General features: G+C 43.8%; 1 protein-coding gene across 2 annotated transcripts in view; it reads left to right on the top strand.

Moving 5' to 3' along the window:
* The window catches only part of kdm5ba (lysine demethylase 5Ba), a 254,050-nt gene that overhangs the window by 195,818 nt on the left and 34,606 nt on the right, over positions 1-23,626 (top strand). For both annotated transcript variants that reach the window (XM_078546909.1, XM_078546911.1), the window contains 2 exons: positions 9,513-9,692; positions 17,588-17,695. In XM_078546909.1, the coding sequence (XP_078403035.1) occupies positions 9,513-9,692; positions 17,588-17,695 (288 nt within the window). The remainder of the gene's footprint in view (positions 1-9,512; positions 9,693-17,587; positions 17,696-23,626) is intronic.

The following is a 23,626-nucleotide window of genomic DNA, read 5'->3' as shown; positions in this document are numbered from 1 at the left end:
AGGAGTAAATGGATCATTTGCAGGTTGGTAGGCTGTGACTAGTGGGGTACCACAAGGATCGCTGCTTGGGCTCCAGCTATTCATAATCAATAACAATGATTGGGATGTAGGCATTAAATGTAATATTTCCAAGTCTTCACATGACACAAAACTAGGTGGAAGTGGAAGTTGTGAGGAGGATGCAAAGAGAATTTAGAGAGGCTAAGTGAGTGGGCAAAAATTTGGCAGATGGAATATAATGTAGAGAAATGTGAGGTCATCCACTTTGTAGACAAAACAGAAATACAGTAGGCAGAATCGTCCAAGATTTGCACTAAGATCAGTAGCGGGCAGGAGAAAGGACATTTTACCTGCTGGCTGCAATGGTGGGTTTTTGAGCCGTATCGTCCCAATCCTGTCTCGTTAATCATGCATTCCCAGGAAATACACCATTTCACTGGCGGGTGACCTCCAATTCGTCGTCACCTCTGTGCTTCCAGCCCGAGACTGCTGCACAGAAGACGGCAGCCCCCTGACTGAGTTATGTATCCCTGGCATGCCTTCTGGATATCATTATAACCCATCACAATGTCCGCTACCCCCGCTCTGGCTATAGGAGGCCTATCAGTGTCACCACTCAGGCTTGGGAGGCAGTGGTTGTGGTGGTCAGTGCCAACGCTGCATAGAAGAGATTCACCGTCCAGTGCAGAAAGAGGATGAATGATCTCATCCTGCTGCCAGGATAAGGTAACCATCTCATCACTCTAAACTCTCGTACTCACAGGCCCATCACACATTCACTGGCATCACATTCACTGTTAGTTCAATGGACATCACTACTCACTCTCTCACACACACCCTCACATCTCCATCAGGCCTTATTTCCTCTGGAGACTGCCTCCTCAGTCCTCATCCTCTTGAGGCCGCTTGCCCAGAACAACATGTGTCCCCACACACACCCTGGGGTATCATCCTACCCCAGTAATGCCCGAGCCCTGCGGCCTCTTCCCTTGCAAGCCATAGCCATACAGACCTTACGGCTGGTCTCATAAGTAGAGACCAATGTTGAAAAGCCTTACGGCTGGTCTCATAAGTAGAGACCTGCCTGTGAGCCTGCAATAAAGTGATGTGGTGCTGCCTGCAAAGCCTGACGCTAATGACCAGAAGTGCTGCCTGAAGCAAGGTAGGCAAACAAGCCTCAAAGTCACGAGTGAAGTGCAGCTCACCAGGTGCACGCCGCTCATGTTCAGTTGTGAAACGAATGCCCGGATAATCCAGCGTGAGGGAGAATGATTCCGGTGAGCAGGGCTTATAATGATATGCAGATGTATTAAAATGAGTTCCTGACGCCTGGCGGCAGGAGAGGTGGCCCGCCATTGATGGGTAGAGTAGACGATCGCAAACTGGTTTCACAACGTCATGAAATCGATTTTTGGCCTTCCCACCGTATTATCCACTCACGTCTGCCATGATGCCCGATTTCAAAGGGCATGGAAAATTCCGGCCAGAACATTTCTTAAATGGTGAGAGGCTGGGAACTGTTGAACTTCAAAAGGACTTGAGTGCCCTTGTCCACGAGTCACTGAAAGCTAACACACAGATACACCAAGCAGTTAAGAATGCAAGTGGATTATGGCCTTCATTACAAGAGGATTTGCATATAGGAGTAAATCTCAGAATCACAGTGCAGAAGAGAGAATGTTTCCCTTGGCTGGGGGAATCTAGAACCAGGGACACTGTATCAATAAGAGGCAGGCCATTTAGGACTGAGATGAGGAGAAATTTCTTCACGCAGAGGGTAGTGAACCTTTGCCCCAGAGGGCTGTGGAGGCTCAGTTACTGAGTATGCTCAAGACTGAGATTAATAGATTTCTACATATTAAAAACATCAAGGGATACAGGGATAGTGCAGAGAAATGATGTTGAAGTAGAAGGTCAGCCATGATCTCATTTAATGCTGGAGCAGGCTGGAAGGACTGAATGGCCTACTCCTCCTACTTCTTATGTTCTTAAATCCTTTCTGCAACAAATGTTTAGGATCTGGAAAGCACTAACTGAAGGTATGATAGAAGCAGGTTCCATCATGGTTTTTAAAAGAGAACTGGGCAGTCATCTGAAGAGAGAAAATTTGCAGAGCTATAGGGTAAAGGCGAGGGAGTCGGACAAGTTGAGTTGCTCTTGCAGAAAACTGGGGTGGACATGATGGGCTGAGTGGCCTCCTCCTTTGCTGTAACCATTGTATGACCATATTGAATGATGGAGCACGCTCAAGGAGCTGGATCATCTAGCTCTGCTCTTATTTCTTATCTTCTTACAAGCTGAGATTTCTGCACTCTCCTAATTCTGATCTCTTGCACTTGGCAGGTTAACCACTTTCTTCTCTAGTATGCTTTCCTTTCCCTTTCCTTTCCTATTTCTTTTTAGAAGCTGTTTTTGTAATTTCTTCCAGTTGAGACCAAGATTCTACACTTGAAATGTAAATTGTGTTCTCTCCACAGATGCTAACTTAACCAGCTTAGTGTTTCCAATATTTTCTGTTTCTGATTAAAGACTATTTAAGATCAATGGTTTTAAGACTAGTTTAGACTGATGAAACAAAAGACCCCTTGATACTGGTAATTGGCTTGGATGTCTACAATTTGGTGCTGAATTGGCAATCTGACTTTAGAGTGGAAATTGAAAAAAATTAGGGGATACTCTTCTGAGTTCCGTATTGTAAGGGGAAGTTTTCCTTGCATCAGGCCAGTGCCAAACCTAGCTAGAGAATGCTTGATATAAAGGTTGGGTGATAAAAATGGACAGAGTTATCTGGCTATTAGTGGTAATGTTATGATCCAATCTTATTTGATTCTGGTGGCTTCTTGTAAGTATAGAATTTTCCTTTATTTTTTCTTGGGCTGTGGGTGTCACTGGTAAGGCCAACCTTTATTGCCCATCCTTAATTACCCTTGAGAAGGTGTTGATGGCCGCCGCCTTGAACTGCTGCAGTCCATGTGGTGTAGGTACACCCATAGTGCTGTTAGAGAGATTTTCAGAATGTTAACCCAATGACAGTGAAGGAACGACGATATAGTTCCAAGTCAGAATGGTGTGTGACTTAGCAGGCAGGGTGGGGGGCAGTGGAGCTGGGTGGAATTTTCAAGTGGTGGTCTTCCCATGGGTCTGCTTGTCTTTCTGGGTAGTAGAGGTGATAGGTTTGGAAAGCGTTATGGCAGGAGCCTTGGTGAGTTTCTGCAGTGCATCTTGTAGGTGGTGCACATGGCTGCCACTGTGTGGCATTGGTGAAGGTGGTGAACCCTTAAGATAATCAATGGTGCTGGTCAAGCAAATGGAGAGCATTCCATTACACTCCTAACTTGTACCTTGTAGATGGTGGACAGGCTTTAGGGAATCAGAAGTGAGTTAGATACTGCAAAATTCTAAGCCTTATTCTTAAAACCATAATATTTAAATGGCTGATTCAGCTCTATTTCTGATCAATGGTAGTCCCCAGGATCTTGATGGTAATGCCTTTGAATCTCAAGGGAAGATAGCTAGATTCTCTCCTCGTGGGGATGGTTGTTGCCTGGCACTGATGTGGCATGAATATTACTTGCCACTCATCAGCCCAAACCTGGGCCAGGTCTTGCTGCATGCAAAACATAGAAAATAGGAGCAGGAGTAGGCCATTAGGCCCTTCAGCCTACTCTGCCATTCATTATGATCATGGCTGATCATCCAACTCGATAGCCTGCTCCCGCTTTCTCCCCATATCCTTTGATCCCTTTCGCCCCAAGAGCTATATCTAACTCCTTCTTGAAAACATACAATGTTTTGGCCTCAGCTACTTTCTGTGGTAGGGAATTCCACAGGCTCACCACTCTCTGGGTGAAGAAATTTCTCCTCATCTCAGCCCTAAATGGTCTACCCCATATCCTGAGACTGTGACTCCTGGTTCTGGACTCCCCCACCGTCGGGAACATCCTTCCTGCATCTACCCTGTCTAGTCCTGTTAGAATTTTATAGGTTTATGAGATCCTACCTCATTCTTCTGAACTCCAGCAAATATAATCCTAACCGACTCAATCGCTCCTCATATGTCAGTCCTGCCATCCCAGGAATCAGTCTGGTAAACCTTCGCTGCACTTCCTCTATAGCAAGAACATCCTTTCTCAGATAAGGAGACCAAAACTGCACACAGTATTCCAGATGTGATCTCACCAAGGCCCTGTATAATTGCAGCAAGACATCCCTGCTCCTGTACTCGAATCCTCTCACTATGAAGGCCAACATACCATTTGCCTGCTTTATCGCCTGCTGCACCTGCATGCTTACCTTCAGCGACTGGTGTACGAGGGCACCGAGGTCTCGTTGCACATTCTCCTCTCTCGATTTATAGCCATTCAGATAATAATCTGCCTTTCTGTTTTTGCTACCAACGTGAATAACCTCACATTTACCCACATTATACTGCATCTGCCATGCATTTGCCCACTCACTCAGCTTGTCCAAATCACACTGAAGCATCCTCCTCACAGCTCACCCTCCCACCCAGCTTTGTGTCATCTGCAAATTTGGAGATATTACATTTAGACGCAGACTATTTCAGTATCTGAGGAGTTGTGAATGATACCACACACTGAAATCATCAGCGATACATCCTCACTTTTGACCTTATGTTTGAGAGAAGGTAATTGATGAAACAACTGAAGATGATTTGGCCTAGGACGTTACCCTGTGAGACTCTGCAACGTTGTCCTTGGACTGAGGTGACTGGCCCCCAGCGACCATAGCCATCTTCCTTTGTGTTGGGTAGGGATTTCCCTTGATTACCATTGTTTTGCTTGTGCTCCTAGATATCACACTTCATCAAATGCCACCTTGATGCCAAGGAAAGTAACTCACCTCACCTCTTGAATTCAGCTTTTTTGTCTATGTTTGGGCCAAGACTGTAATGAGTTCTGGAACTAAGTGGACCTGGCAGAACCCAAACTGAGCATCAGTAAGCAGGTTATTGCTGATTAAGTGCCGCTTGTAGCGCTGTCGATGGTGCCTTCCATCTCTTGGTTTACAATTGTGAACAGTCTGGGACAATAATTGGATTGGATTTGTCCTGCTTTACGTGGGCAAGACATACTTGGGCAATTCTGCACATTGTCAGGAAGGTGCCTGAGTTGTAGCTGTACTGGAACAGCTTGGCTAAGGGTGCGACTAGTTGCGGAGCAAAAGTCTTCAAACCTGCAGCCAGGATTTTCACAGAATCGTTATGGCACAGAAGGAGGCCATTTAGCCCACCGTGTCTGCACTGGCTCTCAGAATGAGCAACTCACCGAGTACCATTCCTTCCAGTAACCCTTCACATTCTTCCTTTTCAGACAACAGTTTAATTCCCTTTTGAATGCTTCAAGGCTCAGGCAGTGTATTCCAAACCCTAACCACATGCTGTGTAAAAACATTTCTCCTCATATCGCTTTTGCTGCTTTTTACTAATTACTTAAAATTTGTGCCCTGTTGTTCTCGATCCTTTAACAAGTGGGAACAGTTTATCTCTGTCTACTCTGTCCAGACCACTCATTATTTTGAATACCTCTATCAAATCTCCTCTCAACCTTCTTTTCTCAAAGGAAAACAGCCATATCTTCTCCAATCTATCTTTATAACTGAAGTTTCTCATCCCTGGAGCCATTCTTGTGATTCTTTTCTGTACCCCCTCTAATGCCTTCACATCCGTCCTAAAGTGCAGCGCCCAGAAGTAGACGCAACACACTAGCTGAGGCCGAACTTGTGACTTACGCAAATTCAACAAAACCTTGCTGTTGTATTCTCTGCCTCTATTAATAAAGCCCAGATATACTTTATGTTTATTAATTGCTCTCTCAGCTTGTCCTGCCATCTTCAATGATTTATGCACATATACACCTAGGTCCCTCTGCTACTCCACCCCCTTTAAAGTTGTACCCTTCAATTTATATTCTCTCTCCATGTTCCTCCTACCAAAATGAATCACCTCTCACTTTTCTGCTTTGAACTTCATCTGCCACCTGTTTGCAATTCCACCAACTTGTCTATGTCCCTTTGAAGTTCTACACTATCCTCCTCACAGTTCACAATGCTTCCAAGTTTTGTATCAGCCCCAAATTTTGAATTTATGCACTGCACACCAAGGTCTAGGTCATTAATATATATCAGGAAGAGCAAGGGTCCCAACATTGACCCCTGGGGAACTCCACTATAGACCTTCCTCCAGTACAAGAAACATTAATTAACCACTACTGTCTGTTTCCTATTGCTCAATCAATTCTGTATTCATATTGCTACTGTCCCTTTTATTCTATGAGCTATGATTTTGCCCATATGTCTGTTGTGTGGCAGTGTATCAAACACCTTTTGTAAGTCCATCTTTACCACATCAGCATTGTCCTCACCAACCTTCTCTGTTACCCCTTCAAAAAAAAACTCCAGCAAGTTAGTTAAGCATGATTTTTCCTGAAGAAATCCATGCTGGCTTTCCTTAATTAGCCCACATTTGTCCATGTGACTATTGATTTTGTCCCAAATTACTGTTTCTAGATGTTTCCCCACCACCAAAATTAAACTGACTGGCCTGTAGTTGTTGAGCTTACCTTTACACTTTTTTTTTGAAGAAGCGTGTAACATTTGCTATTCCCCAGTCCTCTAGGACCACCCCTGAGCCTACTGAAGACGGAAAAATTATGGCCAGTGCCTCTGCAATTTCCACTCTCACTTCCCTCAGTATGCTAGCATGCATCTCATCTGGTCCCGGTGCCTTATCAACAAGTAGAGATAACCTATCAATACCACCTCCTTTTTGATTTTAAATCCATCTAGTGTCTCAATTACTTCATCTTTTACCATGGCCTGGGTAGCATCTTCCTTCGAAAAGTCAGATGCAAAACACTCAGCTATGCCTTCTGCCTCCATGTGTAAATCTCCCTTTTTATTCATTCACGGGATGTGGGCTTCACTGGCTAGACCAGCACTTTATTGCCCATCCCTTGTTGCCCTTGAGAAAGTGGTGGTGGTGAGCTGTCTTCTTGAACCGCTGCAGTCCATGTGGTGTAGGTATAACCACAGTGCTGTTAGAAAGGGAGTTCCAGGATTTTGACCCAGCGACAGTGAAGGAACGGCAATATATTTCCAAGTCAGGATGGTTAGTGACTTGGAGGGGAACTTCCAGGTGGTGATGTTCCCATCTATCTGCTGCCCTTGTCCTTATAGATGGTATTGGTTGTGGGTTTGGAAATTGCTGTCTAAGAAGCCTTGGTGAATTCCTGCTGTGCATCTTGTAGATGATACACACTGCTGCTAGTGTGTGTCAGTATGGAGGGAGTGAATGTTTGTGGATGTGGCGCCAATCAAGCAGGCTGCTTTGTCCTGGACAGTGTCAAGCTTCTTGAGTGTTGTGGAAGCTGCACTCATCCAGGCAAGTGGGGAGTATTCCATCACACTCCTGACTTGTGCCTTGTAGAAGGTGGACAGGCTTTAGGGAGTCAGGAGATGTCATACTCAGGATCCCTAAGCTCTGGTCTGCTCTTGTAGCCACGGTATTTATATAGCTAGTCCAGTTCAGTTTCTGGTCAATGGTAACCTCCAGGATATTTGATAGTGGGGGATTCAATGATGGTAATGCCATTGAACATCAAGGGGCGATGGTTAGATTTTCTCTTGTTGGAGATGGTCATTGCCTGGCACATCTGTGGTGCGAACTTTTCTTGCCACTTGTCAGCCCAAGCCTGGATATTGTCCAGATCTTGCTGCACTTGGACATGGACTGCTTCAGCATCTGAGGAGTCGCGAATGGTGCTGAACATTGCACAATCATCAGCGAACATCCCTTTATGATGGAAGGAAGGTCATTGATGAAGCAGCTGAAGATGGTTAGGCCGAGGACACGATCTTGAGGAACTCCTGCAGTGATGTCCTGGAGCTGAGATGACTGACCCCCAACAACCACAACCATCTTCCTTTGTGCTAGGTATGACTCCAACCAGTGGAGAGCTGTCCCCCTGATTCCCATTGACTTCAGTTTTGCTAGGGCTCCTTGATGCCATATTTGGTCAAATGCAACCTTAATGTCAAGGGCAGTCACGCTCACCTCACATTGGGAGTTCAGCTCCTTTGTTTGAACCAAGGCTTTAATGAGGTCAGGAGCTGAGTGGCCCTGGTGGAACCCAAACTGGGCTTCAGCGAGCAGGTTATTGTTCAGCAAGTGCTGCTTGATAGCACTGTTGATGACCCCTTCCATTACTTTACTGATGATCGAGAGTAGACTGATGGGGCGGTAATTAGCTGGGTTGGACTTGTCCTGCTTTTTGGTCCCTAATTGGACCTTTTACCACCCTTATTCTATTTATATGCCTATAGAAGACTTCTGGATTCCCACTTATATTAGCTATTCTCTTTTCAGACTCCCTCTTTGTTTCTTTTATTTGCTTCTTCACCTCTCCTCTAAACCTTCTGTATTCAGCTTGGTTTTCACCTGTCATAAGGGGCATTACAAAATACTGAGAATAGATACATTCCAACGAGAGAAAAATTCCAAAAATTTTAGCTGCACAATCTTTCCAGCTCTCGACATCTGCAAACAGGGACTCAAGTTGAGGAAGTGGATTCAGACATACTGGGAAAATGATGGAAAATTCCATCAAAAAATTTAAAGATAGTATCAGAACTGAAGAAAAAGTATATAATTGCCCAGGCATGGTCAGAAGACTGGTCAGAATATACAGAACAGCAAAGAAAGACTGAAAGATTGATAAGGAGGGAAAAGTATGAGAGAAAGCTAACTAGAAATATAAAAGCAGTAAGAGTTTCTACGGATATTTAAATAAGAAAAGAGTTAACAAAGTGTGCGTTGGTCCTATAGAAAATGAGTCTGGGGAATTACTAATGGAAAATAAGGAGAAGGCAGATAAATTGAATAAGTATTTTGCATTGGTCTTCACTATAGAGCAAACAACCCAGAAATAGCTGTAAATCAGGAATTGGAAGGGAAGGAGGAACTCAGAAAAATTGCAATCACCAAGGAAGTGGTATGTAGCCACTTGTTGGAGCTGCAGGCTGATAAATCCCCGGATCCGGATGGACTTCATCCTAGGGTCTTAAAAGAAGTCTAGGAAACTGAGGACTATTTCCATGTGCTACCAAAAGCAACTGTACTCCATTCTACATCTGCTAAATATCCAATGCCTCTAACTGGTTAAATCATGCATATCATCTTGCTAGGTATTCTTAGGTTTAAAAATTATTAGGTATTTATAAGTAAACAGATGTCTATTTAATAAATGTCATTTGTTTACTGCTTTCGTTGATTAAAGGGCAGTTGTAGAATCAATCTGCAAAATATCAGTAAAAATCCTGCAATATCATCTAATAAAATAGATTTTAAAATGTAAAATGCATGCACACTGCCCCAGCTTTGAATCTGTGTTATAAGTGTGATTTTAAGTGTGGCTGAATTTCACAAGTGGACCACTTTTGAAGCATTTCATGTTCTGTGTGGACATTATCTTGTGTTTTTTGTATGTTTTTAGAGTTCTGACCAGCATCCCCCAGTGGAAACATTGGTAGAGCTTGTTACACGAGGCCGTACAATCCCAGTATGTCTGGATCCACTTCCTCAACTTGAGTCCCTGTTTGCAGATGTCGAGAGCTGGAAAGATTGTGCAGCTAAAACATTTCTGAAAAAGAACTCCAGCTGCTCCCTTTACGAGGTAAGGAAGCCGATGGTACTGTTAGGAAGAGAGTTCCAAGATTTTGACCCAGTGACCGTGAAGGAACAGGGATATAGTTCCAAGTCAGGATGGTGTGTTACTTGGTTGGGGGGGTGGGAGATGGAATTTTTAGGTGGTGGTGTTCCCATGCATCTGCTGCCCTTGTCCTTCTGGGTAGTAGAGGCTGTGGGTTTGGAAGGTGCTGTCGAAGGGCCCTTGGTGAGTTACTACAGTGCATCTTGTAGATAGTACATACTGCTGCTACTGCGTTAGTGGTGGAAGAGGTGAATGTTTATGGTGGTGGATTGGGTACCAGTCAAATGAGCTGCTTTGCCCTGGATGGTGTTAAGCTTCTTGAGTGTTGTTGGAGCTGTACTCATCTAGGCAAGTGGAGAGTATTCCATCACACTCCTGACTTGTGCCTTGTAGATGGTGGACAGGCTTTGGGGAATCAGGAGAGGAGTTATTCTCCGCAGAATTCTTAGCCTCTGACCTGCTCTTGCAGCCACAGTATTCATATGCCTAGTCTAGTTCATTTCTGGTCAATAGTAACCCCCAGGATGTTGGTAGTGGGGGATTCAGTGATGGTAATGACATTGAATGTCAAGGGGAGATGGTTGGATTCTTTCTTAGAGTCATAGAGTTCTACAGCACAGAAAAAGGCCCATCGAGTGCGTCGGTCAAACAAGTACCTAACTATTCTGATCCCATTTTCCAGCACTAGGCTCATAGCCTTGTATGTCATGGCATTGCAAGTGCACATCCAAATACTTCTTAAATGTTATGAGGGTTCCTGCCTCTACCACCCTTTCAGGCAGTGAGTTCCAGATTCCCACCACCCTCCGGGAAAATATTCTTCCTCACATTCCCTCTAAACCTCCTGCCCCTTACCTTAAATCTATGCCCCCGGTTATTGATCCCTCCACCAAGGGGAAAAATTCTTTCCTGTCTACCCTATCTATGCCCCTCATAATTTTATACACCTCAATCATATCCCCCCTCAATCTCCTCTGCTGCAAGGAAAATAACTCTATATAACTAAAACTCTCCAGCCCAGGCAACATCCTGGTAAATCTCCTCTGCACTCTCGCTAGTGCAATCACATCCTTCCTATCATGCGGATTCCATAACTGCATGCAATACTCTAGCTGTGGCCTAACCAGCGTTTTATACAGTTCCAGCATAACCGCCCTGCTCTTATATTCTATGCCTTGGCTAATAAAAGCAAGTATTCCATATGCCTTCTTAACCACCTTATCTACCTTAAGGGACCAGTGGACATGCACACCAAGGTCCCTCTGATCCTCGGTACTTCCCGGGGTCCTAGCATTCATTGTGTATTCCCATGCCTTGTTTGACCTGCCCAAGTGCATCACCTCAGACTTATCCGGATTAAATTCCATTTGCCACCGATCAGCCCATCTGACCAGCCTGTCTATATCCTCCTGTAATCTAAGGCTATCCTCCTCACGATTTGCCACCCCACCAATTTTCGTGTCATCCGCGAACTTACTGATCAACCCTCCTACATTCAAGTCTAAATTATTTATATATACTGCTAATAGCAAGGGACTCAACACCGATCTCTGTGGACCCCCACTGGACACAGGCATCCAGTCACAAAAACACCCCTCGACTATCAACCTCTGCTTCTTGCCACTCAGCCAATTCTGGATCCAATTTGCCAAATTGCCTTGGATCCCATGGGCTCTTACCTTCATTATCAATCTCCCATGCGGGACTTTTCAAAAGCCTTGCTGAAGTCCAAGTAGACTACGTTGAATGCATTGCCCTCATCTACATATCTGGTCACCTCTTTGAAAAATTCAATCAAATTGGTCAGACATGACTCCCCTTAACAAAACCATGCTGACTGTCCTTGATTACCCCCTGCCTGTCCAAGTGCAGATTAATTCTGTCCCTCAGAATTGCTTCCAATAGTTTCCCCACCACTGAGGTTAGACTGTAGTTCCCTGGTTTATCCCTCCCTTCTTGAATAACGGTATCACATTGGCTGTCCTCCAGTCCTCTGGCACCTCTCCTGTGGCCAGAGAAGTATTGAAAATTATTGCCAGCGCCCCTGCTATCTCCTCCCTTGCCTCACTCAACAGCCTGGGATACATTTCATCCGGGCCTGGTGATTTATCTACTTTTAAGCCTGCCAGACCACTTAGAACCTCCTCCCTTTCTATGCTAGTTTCTTTAATTATATCACAGTCCTTCTGCCTGATTTCCATACCCACGTCGTCTTTCTCACTTGTGAACACTGACACAAAATATTCATTTAGAACCCTACCTACGTCTTCCGGCTCCACACATAAATTACCACTATGGTCCTTACTACTCTTTCCCTAGTTATCCTCTTACTCTTACTGTACTTGTGAAATAACTTTGGATTTTCCTTTTTTACCTGCCAATGTTTTTTCATGCCCCCTTTTTGCTCTCCTAATTTCCTTTTTAAGTTCCCCCCTACACATTCTATATTCCTCTAGGGCTTCTGCTGTTTTGAGCCCTCAGTATCTGCCATAAGCCTCCCTTTTTCTCTTTATCCAATCCTATATTTCCTTTGACATCCAGGGTTCCCTGGATTTGTTGGTCCCACCCATTATCTTTACTGGAATATGTTGGCCCTGTACTCTCCCTATTTCCTCCTTGAATGAGTCCCACTGCTCTGATGCAGATTTACTTAAAAGTAGCTGCTCCCAGTCCACTCTGGCCAAATCATATCTGATCTTATTAAAATTGGCCTTCCTCCAGTTTAGAACTCTTGATTTCCGGTCCATCCTTGTCCTTTTCCATAACAACCTTGAATCTAATGGAGTTATGATCACTATCTGCAAAATGTTTCCCCACTGATACCTCTACCACTTGCCCGGCTTCATTCCCTAAAATTAAGTCCAGGACCCCCCAACTCCCTTGTAGGACCTTCTATGTACTGGCTTAAAAAGCTCTCCTGGATGCATTTTAAGAATTCCGCTCCCTCTAAACCTATCATACTATGACTAGCCCAGTTAATGTTGGGGAAGTTGAAATCCTTGATCAATATTGCGATACCCCTACTCTTTTACCTCCTTCCCTTTCTCGCCTGAAGATCCTATATCCTGGAATATTGAGCTGCCAATCCTGCCCCACTCTCAACCATGTCTCTGTGACAGCAATGACATCATATTCCCATGTGTTAATTTGTGCCCTCAACTCATCTGTCTTATTCGTCAGACTCCTTGCATTAAAATAAATACCATCCAACCTTGCCAAACTCCCTTGTGCCTTAACTGGCCTATAATTTCTATGCCTGCCAGACTCACTTGTTCTCTCCTCTAATTTTGGCTATGCATCTTCCCCCTGCCAAACCTCCTCTCAGCATCCCATCCCCCTGCCAAGTTAATTTAAACCCTCCCCACCAGCACTAGCAAATCTCCCGCAAGGATGTTGGTCCCATTCCGGTTCAGGCGCAACCCGTCCACCTTGTACAGGTCCCACTGCCTCCAGAAACGGTCCCAATGTCCCAGAAATCTAAAGCCCTCTCTCCTGCACCATCTTGTTGGGGATGGTCATTGCCTGGCACTTGTTTGGCATGACTGTTAATTGCCACTTATCACCCCAAGCCTGAATATTGTCCAGGTTTAGCTGCACATGGGCACGGACTGTTTCAGTGTCAGAGGAGCCGCAAATGGTGCTGAACATTGTGTAATCATCAGTGAACATCCCCACTTCTGACCTTATGATGGAGAGAAGGTCATTGATGAAGCAGCTGAAGATGGTTGGGCTGAAGACACTCTCCTGAGGAACTCCTGCAGCGATGTCCTGGAACTGAGATGATTGATCTCCAACAACCACAACCAATTTCATTTGTGTTAGGTATGACTCCAACCAGCTGAGAGTTTTCCCCCTGATTCCCATTCACTTCAGTTTTTCTAGGGCTCCTTGATGCCACACTCTGTCAAATGTCACCTTGATGTCAAGGGCAGTCACACTCACCTCACCCCAGGAGTTGAGCTCTTTTGTCCATGTTTGGACCGAAGCTTTGATGAGGTCAGGAGCTCAGTGGCCCTAGCAGAACCCGAGCTGAGCATCAGTGAGCAGGTTATTGCTGTGTAAGTGCCACTTGATAGCATTGTCGATGATCCCTTCCATCACTTTGCTGATGATCGAGCGTAGACTGATTTGGTGGTAGTTGGCTGGGTTTGATTTGTCCTTTTTGTTCATAATACTTCAGCAAATTGTCAAATGATTGAGATTGGTTATGCAATTGGGAAGGCAAATGAACAGAGGAACCATGAATACAGATGTACAATGAATGGAAGATGGTTAAGAAAGAGTTTGGGGACCTGAGACTAACAGATTTTTACTTGTCAATATAATGTGTAGAAATAATGCAGATAGAGTGTTGGGATCAAAGAAAATGCAGAGGTTATATTGGTGCTTTATAACGCATCTGACAGGCATGGTCAGGGTGGTCATTGGTTGGGTTGGATTTGTCCTGATTTTTGTGGACGGGTCATACCTGAGCAATTTTTCACATTGCAGGGTAGATGCCAGTTTTGTAGCTGTACTGGAACAGCTTGGCTAAGGGCACAGCTAGTTCTGGGACACAAGTCTTCAGTACCAATGCTGGAATGTTTTCAGTATCCAGTGCCTTCAGCCATTTCTTGATATCATGTGGAGTGAATCAAATTGGCTGAAGACTGGCATCTGTGATGCTGGGCACTGCAGGAGGAGGCCGAGATGGATCATCCACTCGGCATCCCTGGCTAAAGATGGCTGCAAACGCTTCAGTATTTGAATGCCAGAATAAGTCTGAAAAAGCTAATATGTCATTACTTAGGATCATGTACTGTCATTCTGAAGAACATCATGTGTAAAAGCCCAACAAATGAAATGAATACGCTGATATCCTTAATCTCATCCTACCCAGCCTGAACTGTATCCAACTGGCCCAAATTTTTGCCCTACCTGAAATTCCGTCCTACCAAAATCACACCTAATCTGAAATCCCATCCTTCCCGACCTTGCACCTGATGTGGATCCCACCTATCACAACCTCATACCTAACCTTATAGAATCGTAGAATGGCCTTCATTTGTGCTGTCACCATTCAGCCCATCATGTCTGTTCTGGTTCTCTGCAAGAGCAATCCGTTTAGAGGGAAATGGTGTTGTAGTGATAATGTCACTGGGCTAGTAATCCAGAGGCAGGCTAATGCTCTGGGGACAAGGGTTAAAATCCCACCATGGCAGCTTGTGGAATTTGAATTCAATTAATTAAAAAAAAACCTTGAATTCTAGTCTCAGTAATGGTGACCATGAAACTATCGTCTGTTGTAAAAATCCACCTGGTTCATTAATGTCCTTTAGGGAAGGAAATCCACTGCCCTTATATGTGATTCAAGACCCACAGCCCTCTGAAATGGCCTAACAAACTATTCAGTTCATGGGTAGTTAGGGATGGGCAATAAATGCTGACCTTTCCAGCAATGTCCCAATGCCCGCATCCCATGAAAGCATAAATTAAGCTCCACTGCCCTGCCCCTTCCCTGTATCCCTGCAAATTGTTTTGCTTCAAGTACTTAATTGATTCCCTTTGGAAGCTACAGTTGAATCTGCTTCCAGCACCCTCTCTAGTGGTACATTCCAGAGCATAACCACTCACTGATTAAAAAGGGTTTTCCTCATGTCGCCTTTGGTTCTTTTTCCATTCACAAATCTCTGCCCTCTGCTTCTTGACCCTTTTGCCAATGGGAACAATTTCTCTCTGTCCAGACCCCTCATGTTTTTGAATGCTTTTATCAGATCTTTTCAGCTCTAAGGAAACAACACCAGCTTCTCCAATCAATCCACGTAACTCAAGTCACTCATCCCAGGTACCATTCTAGTAAATCTTTTCTGAAGCCTCTCTGAAGCCTTCCTAAAGTGCGGCGCCCTGAATTGGACACAATACACGAGTTCTGACTGAACCACACTTATACAGAAGTTCATCATTACTTCTTTGCTTTTGTACTATTTGGTCTCTATTTGGTCCAAAACTCCATATCCTTTTTCAACCTCCCACCACCACCAGCCCCCACCCCCCAAACAATTTATGCACGTATGCTCCCAGGTCTTTCTGTTCCACCTTTAGAAGTATACCCTTTGCTTTATATTGATTCTCCTCATTCTTCCTCTTAAAATTTATCTTTGTGGTAAATTTCATCTGCCACATGTTCACCTGCTACAGCTTGCTGTTTATGTGCTCTTGAAGTCGATCACTGTCCTTATAATTCACAATACTTCAAGTTTTGTCATCTGCAAATTTCAAAGTTATCTTGTTCATCCAAGTATAGGTCTTTAATATATTTCAAGAAAAGCAGTGGGGCTAGTACTTAGCCCTCAGGAGCTCCCCTGCGTGTCTTCCTCCAGTCCAAAAAACAACTGTTCACCACAATTCTCTGTTTCTTGTCCCTCATCCATCTTCGTATTCGTTCTGCCAATGTCCCCTTCACTTCATGGGCTTCTGCCTTGCTGACAAACCTGTTATGTGGCATTTTATCAAATGCCTTTCGGAAGTCCATGTCTACCACATAACCACATTACCTTTTCTTTATTCATTCACGGAATGTGGGCTTCGCTGGCTGGGCCAGCATTTATTGCCCATCCTTAGTTGCCCTTGATCATCAACCCTCCCTGTTACTTATCAAAAAAACTCAATCAAGTTAATTAAACTCTTATGCCTTTAACAAATCTATGCTGGCTTTCCTTAATTAATCTGCACTTGTCCAGGTGACTGTTTCTTTTGTCCTGGATTATGGTTTCTAAAAGCTGTGCCAACACCAAGGTTAAACTGGGTGGTCCATAGTTGCTGGCTTTATCCATACACCCGTTTTTGAACAAAGATGTAACATTTGAAATTCTCCAATCCTCTGGCATTACTCCTGTATCTAAGGAGGATTAGAAGATTTAATACCATCCTTCCCAAACCCTTATACCAATGCTGAATTTCATCTTCCAAACCTATGCCTGAATGAATCCATTCCGGTCTGTGTCTGACCTGAATCTCATCCTTCCCAAACTTGTGCCGATCATTTTCTAACAGGAGCCTTTCAAATCACTCTCATTGCTGGGTATTCTATTCGTATTAATTATCATCATTTGTACCTTTGTCTACATTTGCAAATTAATATTGGGGAGATTTTAATTCTTTGGGACTGCCAGCTGACCATGTGCTTGTTGGGTGAGTGAACATACTAGATTCACTGGCAGTTTCCAAGCTCCTCGAAAAGAGGGAGGAATGACTGTTGTAAGTTTTGTGTAATAATAGGGTTTTGAAAAGAATATTGTTGCAATTTGAATGCTGTGGCAAAATTAATGGGTTATGTTGCCCCGTATGTTTATAAACTTTCCTGATTTGAGTCGGAGATGAAAGGTTTGAGATGGTGAATCTTGCGATTGTAAAATTGTTACAATGAAGGCTATACATTTTTTTTTATAATAGTAACACCCAAAAATCATGACTTGGTTTCAGCAATTACTTAGGCAACAAATAAACAATTGGTTGGAAATGTTGAAACTGTTATAGATCACCAGGAGCGTAATGTTAGTGCTCAAAACAATAATAATGAGACATCTTGCAAGATGTCAAATGCTAACTGACAAATAAAGCAAGGGGTATGTGTATCTCTTCTGTTTCCATATTATAGAGCACTAGAACTGCTTGGAGTTGTTTAGAGCATTGAGTGAACCAATGGACCTAAATCTTCAAACTGTACCATATGTTTAATATAATGCCAGATTTGGTAATGTTGCTGAAATAAAGGCAATATTAGTGGGTCTTCCAACATTGGTGTCATGTTCTGAGAGATAAACTTTGAAATCTTCTACTGTTATTATGTTGCTGATAAATGAGCAATTTTGTCGTTTTAGGTGCTGTGTCCCAGGTCAGACATTTCTGCAACTGGACTGAAAAAGAAAATTAAGAAATCAAAAGAATGTTTGCAGAATGGAAAAGGGAAAGTTCCAAAAGTAGAAAGTGTAAGTTAGCTGGGCAATGGCTCAATGTCATTGACAATATTTTACTAACAGCTTGCAAAGGATATGATTTCAACTTCGTGCAATTTTAAAATAATAGAAGAGTTGAAGTTGCTCGTGTGTTCTATATCTGCAAATATTGTATTTTACACAAGATGAGTTGTCTGTGGTACTGACCCATGAATTATAAGTTTCCTACTATTACTACTATAACTTTCCTACTCATACTGATATACCTGCGCAAATAACTTGCCCAATTAAATCTGGTATCACAAAAGCAAAATACTGCAGATGCTGAAAATCTGAAATTAAAACAGAAGTGCCAAGAATACTCAGCAGATCGTACCGCATCAGTGGAAAGAGAAACAAAGTTAATGTTCCAGGTTGATAATCTTTCTTTTTTATTATTATTCATTCACGTGATGTGGGCTTCACTGGCTGGGCCAGCATTTATTGCCCATCCCTAGTTGCCCTTGCAAAGGTGGTGGTGAGCTGCCTTCTTGATCCTCTGCAGCCCACATGGTGTAGGTACACCCACAGTGCTGTTAGGGAGAGAGTTCCAGGATTTTGACCCAGCAACAATGAAGGAACGGCAATATATTTCCAAGTCAGGATGGTGAGTGACTTGGAGGGGAACCTCCAGGTGGTGGTGTTCCCACCTATCTGCTGCCCTTGTCCTTCTGGATGGTAGTGGTCGTGGGTTTGGAAGGTGCTGTCTAAGGAGCCTTGGTGATTTCCTGCTGTGCACCTTGTAGATGGTACACACTGCTGCTACTGTGCGTCGGTGGTGGAGGGAGTGAATGTTTGTGGATGTGGTGCCAATCAAGCGGGCTGCTTTGTCCTGGGTGGTGTCAAGCTTCTTGAGTGTTATTGAAGCTGCACTCACCCAGGCAAGTGGAGAGTATTCCATCACACTCCTGACTTGTGCCTTGTAGATGGTGGACAAAACTGCGAAATGTTAGAAATGTAATAGGTTGTAAGCAGAAGAAATGTCAGGAAAAGACCTAAAGGGAAGGAGGCCTACGATAGGACAAAAGACAGGAGACGTTAAATGTCAAAAGGTGGTGCTGAGCAATTGGATAAGAAAGAAACAAAAGATTTATCTAGAGGAGGTATGAATGGCAGAATAATGAACAGCTTGCTGTCCGAAAGCAAAAACAAGCAGAGCAAAATCGAAAAATCATGTTATCAATTTATCGGGTTTTAGAATTTGTTAATAGCATCGGCCTTAGCTCATTTCTGAGGCACAAAATCATGAGAAACATGCCGCATTCCAGGACTTGAGCACAAAATTTAGGCTGATTGTTCAGTGTAGTGATGAGGAAATGTTTTGTTGTTGTGAGTGCTGCCTTTCAGATGCGATGTCAAGTCAAGATCCACCAAAAAGCAGATTAACTCATCTGCCCGTTGGAGCTTGTGTACAAATTGGATACAAAATAGTGGCTGCACTTCAAAATGAATTAATTGACTGAATTGTTTTAGGGCAGTTCAGATACATAAAATACACTATATAAATGCAAATTATTTCTTTTGTTAATGTGGTATGAGTGCTTTGTTGCTTTGCTAACGAAAAGTAGAATAGGGAAATGTGATGACATTTACACTCTAGCCTGCAAACTAAACTAGTTATAGGCATCTCAGTTCGTAATACCCCTGAAAAAATTTAGTCCTGTTTTTAGTAAACCTGAGTTCACAAAATAAAATAAGCATCATGATGATTATCTTGCTGAGAAATCAAACAATTTCACTGGCGTCCTCATGTTTCTACTTCCTGCATCGAGCCATCCTGAGGACGATAGCTAATTAGTACAAAATTAAGGACAGTTTTTTGATGCATGCCCATGCCCACTAGTAGATGAATTGAGACCACTCAATATAATTTCATAGATAGCAAATAGGAGAAATAGGGCAGAAATTGAACACAGATGGCAGAGTTAAAAGGCCAATGTCTAGTTTGTAACAGTCATCTGCCCCTGCTGGGGCCTCTGCACATGGGATGGGAAGCAAAGTAAGGGAGAAAGTAATAAAGTCTAAATCAGGATTATAGTGCCAGAGAAATAGATTCTGTCCTTGACCCTTCTGGGAATCCTATTTGGCTCGAGCTAAGGAACAAAAATAAGTACAATTACGTTGCTCGGTGTATTCTACAGCCCACCAACTAGTAGAGAGGATGTAGAGGAACAAATTTACAAGGAAATTACAGAGAGGTGCAATAATTACAGTGTAGTTATAGGGGACTTTAATTACCCAAATATAAATTGGGATAGTCGTAGTGTAAAAGGCAGAGAGGGGTAAGAGTTCCAAGAATGTGTTCAGGAAAATTTTTTATGGCAGAATGTTTCCAGCCCAACGAGAAAGGAGACCAGACCTGATTCTTGGGAATGAGGCAGGGACCTGATTCTTGGGAATGAGGCAGGCATAAATTCGTTGGAACTGTCAAGCCGTCAAGGCATTTAAAGCTCCTGCCCTTTCAATAATTGAAAACAACCGCCTGCAGTGTTTTTTTTTTAAAATCAGTACTTGCAATTTCTTTCTGTTGACATAAGCCTGAGGGGTTATCGTTACAGGATTTATTGCTGCATGGCTGATTTAACAACCTTTCATTATCACAACGGGATGCCTGTCAGTACAGTTTGTTTGACAGCTGCAAGTGGTTCCAAACTCTTTGAAGTCAGACTGAAAGTTCCAATGCTTATTTTTATAGGGATTAAAGGAAATTAAATGTAGTGAATGGATTTTTGTCAATGAGTGCTTTTTTTTAAGGTGAATTAATCAATAGGCACTTAAGAACTTTATTTAACCTCAGCATGGTCTTGCAGCCTGTCCATGATGGATACTGGGTGAGTTAGCATGGTAGGTATGAGGGCAAAGGGTGGTCAGTGGGGGAGGCATGTGTTGGCACTAAGTTGGCATAGGGGCTATAAAGGACCTTGGAGTGGGTAGAAGGGCATAAATTGGCTTGGAGGGTATATGGGGGTGTGGGTGGGGTGGCGTGGGTTGACATGTATGCGGCATTATCAGTGTATGGTTGGGAGTTAGGCAGTAGACTAAAAAGCAAGACCTCGCAAGTTGTAATCTCTGGATTACTCCCAGTGCCACGTGCTAGCGAGCTCAGGAATAGGAGAATAGCACAGATGAATACGTGGCTTAAGAGTTGGTGCAGGAGGGAGGGTTTTAGATTCCTGAATCACTGGGACCGTTTCTGGGGAAGGTGGGACCTGTACAAGCTGGACGGTCTACATCTGAACCAGAGCGGAACTAACATCCTTGTGGGTGGGTTTGCTAGTGCTGTTGGGAGGAGTTTAAACTAATTCGGCAGGGGGAGGGGACACACAATGTTAGCAGAATAGGGACACATAATACAGTAAAACAATCAAGTCAGAGGAAGTACAGCTGCATTAAGTTTCAAGGGAGTAAGGCAAGGCTGGATGGCCTCTACTTTAATGCAGGAGTATTACTGGTAGAACGGATGAGTTAAGGTGAGGATTGACACGTGGAATTATGAAAAAGTAGCCATCACTGAGACGTGGTTGAGGGAGGGACAGGATTGGCAGCTCAACATTCCAGGATATAGAATCTTCAGGTGAGACAGGAGAGGGGGGGTAAAAGAGGAGGAGGCATTGCATTATTAGTTAAGGAGTCAGTTGCTGCAGTAAGGAGAGATGATATCTTGGAGGGGGCATCGAATGAAGCTTTGTGGGTAGAGTTTAGGAATAAAAAAGGGGCAGCCACATTGTTAGGTGTTTATTATAGACCCCCAGATAGTCAGCAGGAAATTGAGCAAATATGTGCACAATTTGTGGAGGTGTGTAAAAACAACAACAATAGGGTAATTACATTAGGTCATTTCAACTTTCTCAACGTTAATTGGGATAGACATAGTGTTAAGGGCTTGGATGGAGTGGATTTCTTGAAATGTGTACAGGAGAAATTTTTCGGTCAATATGTAGAGGGTCCAGGGAGGGACAGCGCAGTGCTGGACCTAATTCTGGGGAATGAAGCCGGACAGGTGGCTGAGGTGATGGTGGGGGAGCATTTTAGTGATAGCGACCACAACATGGTACAGTTTAAGTTTGTTATGGACAAAGAAATCGACAAGTTGCAAAAAAATGTTTTGGACTGGGGGAGAGTGGATTTTGGTGAAATAAGGCAGGATCTGGCCAGGGTAGACTGGGAACAGCTACTTGTGGGGAAATCTACAGAGGAACAGTGGGGGGTGTTCAAAAAAGAAATGGGGAGGGTACAGGCTCAACATGTTCCCTCTAGGGTGATAGGAAGGAGTAACAAGCCCAGAGAACCATGGATGACCAGAGATATTCAGGTTACGATGAGAAGGAAAAGAGAGACTTTTAGCAGGTACAAGGTAAGCAAATCAGTGGAGGCATTAGTGGAGTACAGAAAGTGCAGGGTGGAGCTTAAGAAAGCAATTAGGAGAGCAAAGAGAGGATATGAGAAAGCTCTGGCTGGTAAAAGTAGGGAAAATCCCAAGATATTCTATAAGTATGTCAATAGGAAGAGGATAACCATGGAAAGAGTAGGGCCCATAAGGGACCAAGGGGGCAATCTATGGGTGGAGCCAGAGGACATCGCTAGAGTGTTGAATGAATACTTCCCGTTCGTCTTCACACAAGAGAATGAGGATGAAGGTATCGAACTCAGGGAGAGAGACTGCGAAGTTCTTGAGCAAATTGATATAGGGAGTGACAAGGTATTGGAGGTGTTGGCAGGCTTAAAAGTGGACAAATCTCCAGGTCCGGATGATTTGTGTCCCAGACTGCTGAGGGAGGCAAGGGAGAAGATCGCAGGGGCTCTGACCCAAATTTTTAATTCCCCTATGGCCACGGGGGAGGTGCCAGAGGACTGGAGAACAGCTAATGTGGTTCCGCTATTTAAGAAGGGCTGTAGAGATAAGCCAGGGAACTACAGACCAGTGAGTCTCAGGTCAGTGGTAGGGAAACTATTGGAGAAAATTCTGAAGGAGAGAATCTATCTCCACTTGGAGAAGCAAGGTTTGATCAGGGATAGTCAGCATGGCTTTGTCAGAGGGAGGTCATGCCTAAAAAATTTGATTGAATTTTTGAGGAGGTGACCAGGTGTGTAGACGAGGGTAATGCAGTTGATGTAGTTTATATGGATTTCAGCAAAGCCTTTGACAAGGTCCCACATGGGAGACTTATCAAGAAGGCAAATGCACATGGGATACAGGGTAATTTGATAAGGTGGATTCAAAATTGGCTTAGTTGTAGGAGACAGGGTGATGACAGAAGGCTGCTTTAGTGACTGGAAGCCAGTGTCTAGTGGCGTACCACAGGGATCTGTGCTGGGTCCCCTATTATTTGTCATTTATATAAATGACATAGATGACTATATAGGGGTAGGATTAGGAAGTTTGCGGGTGACACAAAGATTGGCCGGGTGGTTAGCAGTGAGGTTGAGTGTCTTGGGCTACAGGAAGATATAGACGGGATGGTCAAATGGGCAGATAAGTGGCAGATGGAATTTAACCCTGAAAAGTGTGAGGTGATACACTTTGGAAGGAGTAATTTGACAAGGAAGTATTCAATGAACGGCATGACACTAGGAAGTTCTGAGGAAGAGAGGGGCGCATGTGTGTGTCTATGGATCTCTGTAGGCGGAGGGGCATGTTAGTGGGGTGGTGAAAAGGGCATCTGGGACACTTGCCTTTATCAATCGAGGCATAGATTACAAAAGTAGGGAGGTCATGTTGGAGTTGTATAGAACCTTGGTGAAGCCACAGCTGGACTACTGTGTGCAGTTCTGGTCGCCACATTAGAGGAAGGATGTGATTGCAGTGGTGGGGGTGCAGAGGAGATTCACCTGGATGTTGCCTGGGATGAAACATTTAAGTTATGAAGAGCGGTTGGATAGACTTGAGTTGTTTTCGTTGGAGCAGAGAAGACGGAGGAGCGACCT

This window comes from Cetorhinus maximus, chromosome 8, assembly GCF_964194155.1.
Source record: "Cetorhinus maximus chromosome 8, sCetMax3.hap1.1, whole genome shotgun sequence".
Taxonomy (NCBI): domain Eukaryota; kingdom Metazoa; phylum Chordata; class Chondrichthyes; order Lamniformes; family Cetorhinidae; genus Cetorhinus; species Cetorhinus maximus.
Note: the sequence above shows the minus strand (reverse complement) of the source record. Positions and strands in the feature narration are given on the sequence as shown.